The following is a 13044-nucleotide window of genomic DNA, read 5'->3' as shown; positions in this document are numbered from 1 at the left end:
CCCCAACAACCTTTCACCCAGGAATTTAGCATCAGCCGGTGATTCCTGCCTGAATCAGTTATCACTACAGTGGCTGCAACAGTCCCTTACCTGGTTTCTCAGCCCCGTCCTGCTCCACTCCATCCTTCACACTTAGCCCTGGTGAATTTCTTTAGGCACAGGTCCAATCATATCGCTCCTCTCCTCCAAAACCTACCATGGCTCCCGACGACTTAGAGAAGTGAGTCCAAACTCCTTGGCCCAGTGTGGTCTGACCAACATGCCCCAGCTGCACATTCCAGAGTACTCCCCTTCACACCTCCACGCCTCTGCAGGCTGTTTCCTCAGCCAGAGCACCATGTCCAGGAGCCACTCCTCTGTGAGTCCCTCCCTGGCTGGAAAGAAGCTCTTTGTCCTCTGCCCCCACTTCCCACACAGCCCTTGGCTCACAGCAGGGCACGCGCTTCTGCTCCTCCTCCGTCCTGTGCTGCTGTATTGGGGGATGAGCTGTCTGGGCAGGGACTGGCATGCTTGGTGATTGAATGCTACAGGAGCCATAGGAAGCCAGGCCTGCCCACCCGGGTAGGACCTGCATGCTCTGGCCATATCCCCAAACCCTGACGATGCTGGAAACGCAGATCAGGAGCAACACAGTGCAGTAGTGATGGGAGGGCCCACGCTGTGGGAGCCAGCGTCATGTGCATCTCTGGGCTTGGCCTGACCAGCAGTCTTTCCCCTTCCCTGGGGAACACCACCCTGATCTCCTTTGGGCCGTCTCCTCTTCCCCACTCTCAAGCCATGCGGTTTGGGCAGGCGGCTGACCCTATCCCTGGTCACCTGATTGGGCACATGACCCAAGCTGGGTCCCCTGGAGAAGCCTTCCTAGGACTTTAGCTACATCTGTTGGGAAGATTGTACCTTCTCTTTGTGGAAGTTGATAAGCAAGTAGGATACAGCCTGACACTGCTGCTGCTCATCATGTCACTATGGGGGCGGGTCTGGCTGAGAATGAAGCCCCCACAGAAGAAAGCAGAGCAGAGGCCTGATTTCTGATACTGTTTGCACCTGGATCCAGCTATGCCTGAAGTCATCTCCCCTTAGACTTTTTAAAAATATACATATATGTTTTTATTGATTTTAGAGAGAAAGGGAGAGGGAGAGAGAGATAGAAACATCAATGATGAGAGAGAATCATTGATCGGCTGCCTCCTGCATGCCCCACATTGGGGATCAAGCCTAAAACCAGGGGCTTGAAATATGACTTCCTGATTCGTAGGTCAACACTCAATCACTGAGCCATGCCGGTCAGGCTCCCCATAGACTTTTTACTCAACTAATTTGTTGCTTGCAACCTGAAGATCCTAACCCACCAATTGTGGGAGAATGTATGTCAAGCAGGTTGCATGGACATCATGCCTGCTCCATAATTATATGAGACTGTTACTATTATTAAGACTTGAGCCAGCAAAGTGAGACATCCCCAGGGACCCAGATGGCCCCTAGCAATCACTCCATCCACAGTCACAGGAACCAACCTGGTCAGGCAGAAGGACTCACCCTCCTTTCTTGGGCTCGCAGTGTCTCCTCCCACAGGGGACCGGACGAGGACAGACGGAGCCCTTTGGGTACTGTCAGCTCTTGACCCCTCCTGCAGCTTCCGAGGGATCATCTCGGTGTTGTTGTCCCCGCCGGGGGCCTCCTCCCGCCTTTTGACAACGTCCCAGTCCTGCCAGGGAGGGAGAGGAGGAAGCGTGCTTGGAGATTAAGAAGAGAGACGCCCAGCAGGAGATGGGTATAGAAGGAAGGGAAAGGACCTGGCATTGAAAGGGCACCTACTGTATACCCAGCACTATGCTGGGCTCTTTGCAGGTGTCAACTCAACTAATCTTCAATCAACTCCTGAGGCAGGCAGTCTGTGGAGCCAAGAACTTGCCCGAAATCACACAGCTGGGAAATGGTTCACGTGGGAGGGGACTTGAACCCAGGGAACACCATGTGGTAGGAGGGCCTTGGCATAGCAGTCCCCCGCCCCAGAGACAACCCATGATCCAGAGAGAAGTACTTTCAAAGCCTTGCCCTACCATTTCCCGGATGTATGGCTTCCACTAAATTGCTTCCCTTCTCTGAGTCTCAGTTTTCTTGCCCCCAAACAGGGCCATCAAGCAGGGCGGTGAGCCTTCCTGAGCCCATGCTGGCCGCCTCATCACTTCCCTGTCACTTCCTCCTGGAGGTCTCACAGGCGGTCTGCCTCTTCTACCCTGGGGCGGCCCTTTGAGGGGTGAATGCCCAGGAAGTTCCTGATTCCCTTCTTCTCTCAGCGAAACGGCCCAGCTCTGCCCCTGCCCAGGTGTCCCCTCCCACCCCTCCGCCCCCAGCCTGCTCCCTTCCCACTGTCCTCCGCCAGGGCTGGTCATAGGGTGCAGTGGTGTGTAACCAAGGCAGGGCCAGGACCAATCCCATCCTTGCTCTGGACAAAATACCCAACCTCCTGGCCCTCTGTGACCTGTGACCTGAGAGTTTTTGGCAACCTGAGCCCATTGGTGATTCACATGGAGCGCCAATCAACCGAAACTCCTTCCTCCATTATTTCACAGGCAGAGCCCGGCCCTCCCGCACCGGCCCCTACCTCTCCCAGGTGGGGTGGTCTGGGCAGCCTGAGGTGCCCACTAGGCCTTCAGGGGCCCTTGGCCCAGGTCCTTGGTGTGAGGCCCAGCTCTCCTCTGGGAGTTTGGGGCTGGCACGGAGGGGTGATCTGCTTGTGCCCTCAGCCTCCCGCCCCCAGCTCACCACAGAGGACGAGTTGCTGGTATCATCAGGGGCGTCGCAGTCAGGGCTGGAGCTGGTGCCAGAGTCGGGGCCCTCGTCGAAGCTCCACAGGGAGGAGGCCGGGCCCTCCAGATAGGGCACTGCCTCCGAGTCCCAGCTCCTTCTCCTGGGGGTGGCTGAGGGGCCCTCTGCAGGGAGCCCTGCCGATGGGCCCCTGAGAGAGGAGACAGACACAGGACTTTTCCCCAAAGTAATGGGAATTAAGAAGTGACACCCCCACCCAGGTACACACACACCTCACATTACAGGGGAAGAGGGAGCTGACACTGAAGGCTCTCTATGTCTGCCTGGTTTAGCTACAACAGCCTCTCCTTAAAAGGAGTGTAATGATTCCCATTTTACAGATGAAGAAACTGAGGCTCAGAGTGGCCAAGGGACTGGCCAAGGTCACAGAACTAGCAAAGGGAAGAGCTGTACTGTGAACCAGGGCTGTGGTGCCAGCCCCTACCCTGTCACTGGAGCAGCAGTGGGGACCCAAGCTCAGGAAGCCCAGACATAACTGTGCTGAGCTAATGGGGGGCTCTGAGCAGTAGCAGAACTCCGGGGCAGTGACAGGGGCACCGGTCTGGATGCCAAGGGAGGGTGCTGCAGAGAAAGCCCTGCTTTGGGGAAGCCAGCGAGGGTGGCCACGGGCCTCAGCAGGCTTAGAGCTGGCAGCATCCCCAAAGAGTGGCCCACGGATTAGCCTACAAGATGGAAAGGGGTGCTGACCCCCAAGAAAGAGGCCTGCAGTCAAATACCTTTGGGACATACTACACACGTCTACCTCCTGCTTCAGAAATACAATGCACCCTGCAAACTAAAGGCTTTGACAAGTCCTGCAAGAAAGACTTCCAACTCTGTGGATCCCAGACTTTCTGAAACTATTTGATGGCAGAGTTTTTTGGGTTTTTTTAAATGTCTGCCTGTGAGGAACACATGATCCCAAAGCAATGCTGATTTAATTCAATTCTTCTTATTTTTCAAATGGGGAAACTGAGGCACAGAATGAGGGAGTAACTTGCCCAAGGTCCCACAGCCCAACAGGGATGAAGCTGAAACAGGACCCCAGGTTTCTAGACCCTCAGCCATGCCCTCCCAAAGCCCCTCAGCCCCAAAGGGACTTTAGTGCAGCTCAGGACAGGGGTGGGAGTGGGGGGGGGGGGGTCGGGGGTGGTGGTGGAGGGAATCCCAGAGCCTGGAGCCGTGCACAGTCAGGCAGGTGGGTGGTAAGCCTATTTAATTGTTTAAAGCTGTGCAAAGGGAACAAGGAAATGTGAGCGGCTGTGAGCCATGCCCACGGCAGGGTGGGTGCGGGGGTGCTCTGCACCCTGGATCAAAACTGAGCTAGGGCCCCAGGAACATGCCCGTGTGCCCAGCTGTTTATGGAGTGACCATGTGACCCACGCCAGCAGCCATCATAGACAGACGCTGCCATTGTGAAGGGGTGTGGGGTGGGGTAAGTGAAGGCTACCCCAGGGAGCCCCTCCCTAGGCCCTGGAGCTCTACCCACCTCTCGGACTCTGGCTCAAGGCCGAGGCCCACCACAGACTGGCACCCAGAGGCTGAGGCTCTGTGCGGGTCCTCAGATGCAGCCGGGCGGCAGGGCAGGTCGCAGTAGGGTGCCTCTGCACCTGGAGGGCTCCCGGGCTCCTGAGACAGAGTTGCAGAGAGGAGGCACCTCATGGCCCACGTGGGGGCTCCCCTCCCCCTGCGCGGCCCCTCCCCCCACCAGGCGTTGTGGAAGTCTCCAGGCATCTCCTCCTAGGATCTCAGACTTCCCAGGAGAGCTGTCCATCAGGCTGGAAGCGCCCCTGGGGATCCAGGCTGAGGGCAGGCCGAGGTACAGTGTGTGTATGCACACGTATGTACAGGTATGTGGGCGTTTAGAGGCCTGTGTGTGTGCAACTGTGCACACGTGCGTGCATGTGTATGCAAGGCCGGGGGGTACACTAGTGCATGTTTGCATAAGTGCATGCAAGTTCCTTTACATGTGTTGGCACATATGTAGGTGTGTGTGCCTGAGGACATGAAGTGCACAGAAGGAACCAAAGCGTTCTGTAGCCAGAACAGGAGGAGGAAGGAGGGTGAGGAGAAAGGGTTAAGCTAGCCTGCAGCGGGAGGGAGGAAGAGGCTGTCTGAGGGAGGAGATGGGGAAGAAGGCCTCAGAGGAGAGATGTGCCCCACTGAAGGAGGGCAGGGGGCCCTGGGGTGGAGGCGAGGCCCTGAGCTGACTGCTGGCTTCTCGCTCCCTCCGCCCTCACTGAGCCACACCTGTGATGGCTGGCGTTGGGCTCACCCAGGGGGAACGGCTGCTCACCTCTGGGAAGGCCCCCCCATTCCTCCCCACCTCCTGGGGTGGCAGGGCCCTCCCCTGGTGGTGGGAGACAGCGGCCACAGCACCCTGCACCCCGCCTCCTCTCGGGTTACCTGGACGGCGGGCTCCGGCGGTGGCGGCTGTCGGCTGTCAGCACCCTCGTCCCCGGGGGGCTCCGGCTCAGGCCCCCACGCTGCGGCCCTCCCAGGCCCCGACTCTGGGCCGTGGCGGCGGCGGCCGAGGCAGCAGAAACCTTAGAGGGGCCGACTGCGGGAGCAGGGGCCCCTCATTACTGTTTCATAAGCCGGGGCCCAGCCAAGAACAATGCAGGACATGAAACCACAGGAACCTGATCCCCACAGCTCACCTGAGAGCTGGCAGGGCGGGGGCCTGGGCATGGGCTCCCTGGGGACCCTGGAGCCCAGAGCTCAGGGCTGAGGCCACAGCTTGGACACAACCCCGAGGTGGGCACAGACTCTCTGGGTTCCAAGAAGGTGGCCCCTGGCAGGTCCTAGGCAAGGCCAAGGAGTGGGGCGAGGGTGTCTGCCATGCCATCCAAGCCAGAGGAGCCCGTCTGGGTTCAGTTTCGCCCCCTGCCTTGGAGCCAGATTCTGATCAGAGCTCGTAGCGGGAGGTGTCAGATCCACAGCCCGGCCTGGCGCCTGGGCCACCCCAGGGACCTCGCAGCATGAATGAGGCGGGAGCAGCTTGCTGGGCATTGCCAAGGGGTCCCAGCCCAGCTGAGCCCAATAAGACCCCAGCCAGTCATGGCACCTCCTTCCTGCTCTCACCCCCAGCCCCCATCATACCCATCACCCACTTGAGCAGCCCAGCTCCAGTCCCTGGCTCTGATTTCCTGTCTGGCGGGTCAGCACAGGCTCTGGCCTCAGACAGACATCAAGCCCAATCCTGGCACCTCCACTTCCCAGCTAGTGACCTCAGCCCTGTGGCTTCCCCTCTCTGAGCCTGGTTTTCTCATCTATAAAACCAGGATAATGAGAAGACCCACCTCCTAGGGGTGTTATGAGAATGAAAGGAGTTAATATTTGTAAGGGGCTTAGAACAGTGTCTAGTCTGTACATCTTAAATATAATAGGTAACGTATAAAGATGAAATAGAATTTTATTAGTGTTGAATCGATAGAATGTTAAACACACATGGGAACAAATACATTAAAAAGGGATGTGCAGTACCTGGCACACAGCACGACCCTCCCACCGAGGCTCCCTCCCTCCCTCCAGAACCTGGCCATGACCTAGTCAAGGCCGTGTGATTTCCAGGGATAAGCCCTCCCCTGGCCTGTGGGACTCAGCTGAGAACAGAGTAGAGGCATATCCAGAGCTGGGATCCCAGGGGAGCCAGCACAAGCTTTGGGGAGGGACCTGGCCATTCCTGCATATTCCAAGGCGGTAAAGATGTCAGAACTAGTTCCACCCCCAAGAGATATCTTTCCAGGCCCCAGGGAAGAGTTGGAGCCCAGGTCAACTAAGGCTCCAGCTGGGCCCCACACAATCCCATCCAGGCTTGGGGATGCTTCTTAAACACAGATTTTGTGACTCTACATGTTTGAACCACTTATCCATGAGCAAGACTTTCATCAGTGTCAGATCCTGATGATTCGAGAGCCTTTATCTCCCATTGAGGCCTGGCTCCTCAGCTCCATAACTCAGTACCTTCCCTCATCTACAGTGTGGCCACAGGCAACTCTCACTCACCACCCCAAACCACTCCCGATGGATTTCCTATCCCAAGTACCTGCCTCAGGAAATAACTTAGAAGTCAGCCATGTTTCACCCCTCCATGTTCCTCAGGTACCAAATCCTTTAGATTCCTCTGTTCAATTAGTTCTGAAATGTGTCTATTTCTCTCCATCTCAAAGTCTCCATCATCTTTGGCAGGAGTAACACCTTTTCCTCAAGGGTCACCTTGATTTACTCTCACTCCTTGCACTCCATTCTCTGTCCTGCAGTCAAAGTGACTTTGGAAAATGCAAATCTGATCACATCACTCCCATTTAAAATCTTCAGTGGCTCCCATGCCTCTCAGGAAAAAGTTGAAAGTCAGCATGTCTATAAGGAGCCAGGAAGCCCGGGGACACCAGCCCCCACCTCATTTTCCAGCACTGCCCTGGAGTTCCTGTGCCTCCCCGTTTTGGTGGCCTCTCTCCATCCTCCAATGTGCCTCCTCCTTTCTGCCTCAGGGCCTTTGCACCTACTGTTCCCTCCCTCTCCTCTTCCCCCAACTTCACTGGCCAATGTCCCCACATAGCCTTTACCAAGCAGCTGAAATATCATTTCCTTGGAGAAACCAACCATTGATCCTCATGCCACTTGCTATTCCTTACAACCTTTACAACAACCATAATTCTTTGCATGATTAGTTAGTTTTCATTTCTCTTGCTAGTTATCAAGCCCCATGAACCAGGGACAGTGTCTGTGTTAATCACTGTTTCCCCAACATCTAGCATAATGCCTGGCACATGTTTGCACCCATTCAATATGTGTGAACATGTGAACTGGCCCATCTCAGCCTGGAAGTGGTGGGACTAACACTAGAACCCAAGCCTGTCTGAATCAAAATGTCTTCTGTTCCCGACTTGCCATCTCTCCACCCATTGGGAGAGGTGATTTGCATGGGAGATGGACTCACTGAGCTTTCAGGCATATGCTCCCTGAACTTGGGGGGAAGGAAGCTGTTATTACAGGTATCAGGACGAGCAAAAAGGAATCTCCCAGGTTTGTCTGCCTGATCAGGAAGGCGGGAGAGGAAACTAAGGCGTATTGAATTAGCCACATGTGACTGAGGCTAAGCAGTGCCAGATGCCCTGAGTGAGAAGCCTTGTTGCCTTTACTCTTTAGGAGAGTGAAGCCAGAGGGTAAATGACCCAAGGTCACACGGCGGGGAAATGCAAACCTGGCACTGGAAGGCTGGCTGTGTGGCTCCAGAGCGGAACAATGACTCACTGATAGGGGTCACTTTGGAGCCTAACCCCCTGCATGGTGCTGGCTGCCAGGCTTACGAGGAGCCTCGGGACCCTCTGGGAATGACAGGGCCATGATGGACCAAAGCTGAAGGGCCCAGGGAGAGTCACGGTCCCACACTTCTCACAGCGTGTGTACCAGGAGCTCTGGGGTTATGTGTACAGAGACTTGGCCCAAGACCATATGGATCCCAAAGTGAGAAAATGCTTCACTCCTTCAACACCTTCAAGGAGAACTTTGCAGTGGCTGCTGGGGTATCTGTAACATCTCTCTAACACCTGCCAATCTCCCCCTTTTCCCCCAACCTCCCTTTTTAACAGACAGCAGGACTCAGGTTCAGAACCTTCGGCCAACAAATTCTCTAGTTAGAATTTAACGACACTTCTGTTTTTTCTCTTTCTCTTCCCTTCTTTTTAACCTTTTATATAAAGGATATGATCCTAGTTTTCTATCTGGTGGTGAAAGTTCGGCTTTAGTGTAAGTGGAAAAAGGGAGTTGGTTTAAAGAATAAGGTATGTAATAGATTACATGAGGCAATGGCAAAACAACAACAACACACAAACCCATAAAGTCGGGAGAATGACTGGCATTTGGGAAACATTCACATGGTCCCACTACTTCATTGAACAGATGGAAAAACTGAGGCTCTGCCCAGGAGGAAAGCCGGTGTCTGGGTTCAATGGCAAGTGAGTGTCTCAGTCAGGCCCCAGCCCGTCCATCACGGACTGCCCCACCCGACCACTCAGGAACGCCAGCCCACCTGGTGCCTTGCTCTGTAGGCCTCCTCAGGGTGGAAGCAGTTTTGACAGCAGCTCTGGGCAAGCACATTGGCCTCACAGTGTTCGCAGGGGGCATTCCCAGCCTCCCCTTCCATACTGGGTGAGTCAGGCCAGGGCAGCTCCTGCAATCCACTGGTGGGCCCGGGAAGAATGGAGCAGGGAGGCGAGAACCAGGTGACTGGCTAGTAGTACCTGGACCCCAGGCCCAGCTTGCCCCTGGACAAAGACCAAAGAAATAAGGTTATTCATCTATGTATTCATCTGTTCATTTATTCACTCAACAAACACTCATTAAGCACCTACTAAGCACCAGGCACTCTGCCAAACACTTGACATGTACTTCCTAGTCATTACTGCAGTGTTGCTCCAAGTGTGTTCCGAGGACCCTGCTAGACTCAGTAGAGCTGTTTATAAAATGCATATTCCCAGTTCCCTCCCCAGATCTGCCTACTCAGAATCTCTCTGGAGGTGAGGCTAGGGGTGTGCATTTTAAACAAGTCTCCTAGGGCGCTCATGCACCCCAAAGTTGGAGTGCCCTTGCCTTACAATTATCCTGCATTGTGGATAAAATTAATGTCAGTTTCAGATGAAGCAAGGAAGGCTAACCGAGGTTCCATAACTTGCAAGGCCCCAGTGGCTGAACTGGATTCAAAACCAGGTCTGTGTACCTCCTCCTCCCCGCTCCCTCCAAACACACACACAAGGCGGTGGAAGTGAGGGACTCTGGATCACACTGCCAACTCACACAGGTCCTTTGGGAAATACTGGGAGGCAAAAGGCCAGCCAGGTCTTTTCAGAGTTGAGGACAAAGTTGTGAACAACCTGAAGTCACACAGCAAGTTTGTGGCAGCCTGGCCAGAGAGAAACCCTAGTGTTCTGACTTGTGCCTATGGCTGTCCCTTCTGTGCCACTGACAGCTCCATTGTCATGCCCTGCGGGGAGGGGTGGGGGAGCCCCAACAGAAGAGTGACTTGAAGATGCCCTCCTAACCCACACAGAGCCCCAGGAGGGGGGGAGGGCGAGAGGAATCCATATTCCCAAACACACCTGCCCCTTACGGTACCTCAAGTCACTGCCCGTACCTTTCCTCACCTGGAGAATTTCCTCCACAGCATCCCAGGGGATCAGGCCTTCCTTGCCAATCTCACCCCAGAGCTGGGGAATTTCATGTCCTCCGCAGGGGCAGCCAGGGCGAAGGTTCTTGGCTCCTCCATCATCAGACCTGGGAGGCAGCAGGGCACAGTCTTGGGGGAGGGGGCACCCACTGACCCCTCGGTGGGGTCTCAGATCCTCTCTGGGTTCTTCTCCCAGCATCACTGCTCCCAGCTCCCGCGGTAGACCAGGAGTGAATTGGTCCCGCCCAGCCTGCGCAGTTCTTTCCCAGTTTGACCACATAAAGGAGTATCTTCTGGGATGGAGACCGCTGCTCATTTCCCTGGGGGCGGATGTAGAGCACTCTACTCCATGTCCCCCTCACTGCTCCCGCTTCCTCCTCCCCACCCGCAACCAATTGGCAGAATTCTTCTCTGAAATGCAGTTTAGATGCGGATATAACAAGGAAAAACTTGCCCAGGACACGGATGCCCCACCCTGAGAATGGACCCTAGACCTCTCTCCATTCAGCCAGTCCCTCCCCATATCCCTCACTCCTCTACCTTTTCCCGCTTATCCCCCTCCCCCACACCCTTTCCAATGCGCAGAACTAACCTCGGCTCGAGTTTCCACGCACAAGGGGGTGCCAGGGTTGGGTAGGGAGGTCACAGCCTCTTTATTTTAACAATGAATCAGAACATTGCCCGGGAGGAGGATGAAGACCACGCCTCTGCCGCTCTCTCATAGGCTCTCTCTAGGTTCTTTATTTACATGAAGACTGTGCGATTGGACAATCCGAGGGCAAGGGGCGGGGCGGAGGCGGGCGGTGCCCAGATGCCTCTGAGCGCGGGACCCACTGCACGTTAAGCCTGAGCAACCAGGTCTGGATCCTCCATGGCTCCTTCTGCTCTCTTTCCCTTTGGTTCATTCCCGTCACAGTCCGCTAACCTGGTTTCTGCCTAGACCTTGGGCTAGAGTCTTAACTTCTCTGTGCCTCAGTTTTCTAATTTATAAAATATGGGTAGTAATATTATCTGTGAAGATAAAATTAAATACCCAAGGGTTTTCAACCTCGATATGCACATTTCCACTAATGCGACGTTCACTCCAATGCACAGCTCTCCCCTTTTAAAAAGTCTAACATCTTCGCCCTACCTAGTTTGGCTCAGCAGTTAAGGCATCAGCCTGCGGACTGAAGGGTCCTGGGTTTGATTCCCGTCCAGGGCACAGGCTCGGGTTGTGGGCTGGATTGCCCCTGCAGCCAATCAGTGATCCTCTCTCATCATTGATGTTTCTATCTCTCTCTCCCTTCCTCTCTGAAATCAACAGAATACATTTAACAAAATAAAAAGTCTAACATTTTGCTCTAGCCAGTGTGGCTCAGTTGGTCCGAAAGGTGTCTCTCTCTCCCTTCCTCTATCTCTAAAATTAATAAAAACGTTTTTTACTAGTAAAAGGCTAACATTTATTCTGCACTATGTGGCAGCTCCTGGTCCAAATCTCCACAATTATGAAGACATAATCATGTGAAGGACTAAGTACAAAGATCTTCATTTCATAGCAACTGAGGATCAGAGAAATTAACTAACTTTCCAGTGTTACACAGCTAGTAAAAGGCAGAGGCACGACTAAAACCCTGGATGTCTGCCTCTACCTTCGTCCACAGAGCATCCTCACAATCCAGTCAGACATTCACATGTACCGGCATAGCATGCTGAGCTGGGTACTGGGGAGATGGTAACATAAATAGAATGTGGCTCCTTCTGAGATGAGGAGCCCACTGACCAGTGGGAGAGACAGACTCTGAACAGGTCATTCTGGCCCAGGATGGAACAGGTGAAGATACAGCTTCATAACAAGAATAATAAGCTTTCTGCTTGGTCCCAATTACTATAAGCAAAACAGGAAATAGTGAGACTTGTGTTCAATATCTGGCTCTAGCACTCCCTGGCTGTGTGATCTTGAGAAAGTTCCTTGACCTCTCTGAGCCTACGGTGGGAGTAGGGTAGGCACTCAGTTCGAGTTTGAAGCTCAGGATATGATGTCAGCCCTCTAGCTCCCACCCATCAGTAAAACTTGAAGACAACTCACAGTGGCCCTCCTGACAAATTCATTAAATACTTATGAAGCCCCTACTTTTGTCAGTGTGTGTACTGAGGAGAGATCAGTGAACAAAAGATCAAATCTCCTGCTTTTGTAATGCTTATACTTCAGTGAAGACAAACAGACCACAAACTAGATAAATAAGCATATATGGAGTGTGTTGGCTGGTGATGAGCACAAGGGAGAAAAATGAAGAGGGAGAGGGTGGAAGTGGCTGGTACGGTCAGGGAAGGCCCCACTGAGAGAGGTGACATTTGAGCAAAGACCTGGAGAAGATGGGGCAGTGAGCACGCAGGACCTGGGCAAGTTTTCAGCTGCGAGGACAGACGCAGAGGTTGGGGTGGAAAGGAGAGAGGAGAGTCAGGGGCAGGTTGGTGGGCCGTCCTGAGCATTCTTCCTAGTTCTGGAGCTGCCTGGTTGCCCCCTCTGTGGAATGGCTCAGGGCTAAGGGTGTAGTGGTGGCAGTCAAGGAAGCGTCACCGTTTATTCCCAGCCTCACATCCCCCTTTCTACTCTCTGAATTCTGCTTAGCTCCACCTTTGCTCATGCCATTTCATGTGGCTGGGACACCCCTCTTCAGAGATCTGGGGAAGCAGGGTAGGTTCTGTTCCCACTATACCCCACTGAGCCTCAGCTTCCTCTCCGTCAAGTGGAAATGGTCATCCCAGCTCTCCTTGCCCACAGGCCTGGTGGAGAATCACATGCTCTTGGCAGGCAAGACAGAGATGCAGGGGAGTGTGGCCCAATGGAGCAGGGACAGGAAGGCACGAGTCTCTAAAAGGGTCATCAGGGCTGGCTCCAGCCCGTGGTTACCTTGCACAGTAGTGATCCAAAGCGGCCAGTCTTGCTTTTACTGACCCCTTTAGAGACTCATGACTTGATAAAGCTGCTAGAGGCTTCTACCCACAGGGCCCAAGAGATGGGGGTAAAGAACCAAAGGTAAGCATGGAGAGAGGAGCTCCCGAAATAAGACAAGTTCTCCAGAGGG

The 13044-nt window shown here is 54.1% G+C and overlaps 1 protein-coding gene across 1 annotated transcript in view; it reads right to left on the bottom strand.

Moving 5' to 3' along the window:
• The window catches only part of TRIOBP (TRIO and F-actin binding protein), a 53502-nt gene extending 44523 nt beyond the window's left edge, over positions 1 to 8979 (bottom strand). The window contains exons 1-4 of the mRNA XM_054719501.1: positions 8843 to 8979; positions 4298 to 4437; positions 2767 to 2959; positions 1537 to 1705 (exon numbers count right to left, since the gene is read on the bottom strand). Coding sequence (XP_054575476.1) covers positions 1537 to 1705; positions 2767 to 2959; positions 4298 to 4437; positions 8843 to 8956 — 616 coding nt within the window. The 5' untranslated portion in view covers positions 8957 to 8979. The remainder of the gene's footprint in view (positions 1 to 1536; positions 1706 to 2766; positions 2960 to 4297; positions 4438 to 8842) is intronic.
• Positions 8980 to 13044: the final 4065 nt, after the last annotated feature.

The sequence above is a fragment of the Eptesicus fuscus genome, chromosome 7 (assembly GCF_027574615.1).
Source record: "Eptesicus fuscus isolate TK198812 chromosome 7, DD_ASM_mEF_20220401, whole genome shotgun sequence".
NCBI lineage: Eukaryota > Metazoa > Chordata > Mammalia > Chiroptera > Vespertilionidae > Eptesicus > Eptesicus fuscus.
Note: the sequence above shows the minus strand (reverse complement) of the source record. Positions and strands in the feature narration are given on the sequence as shown.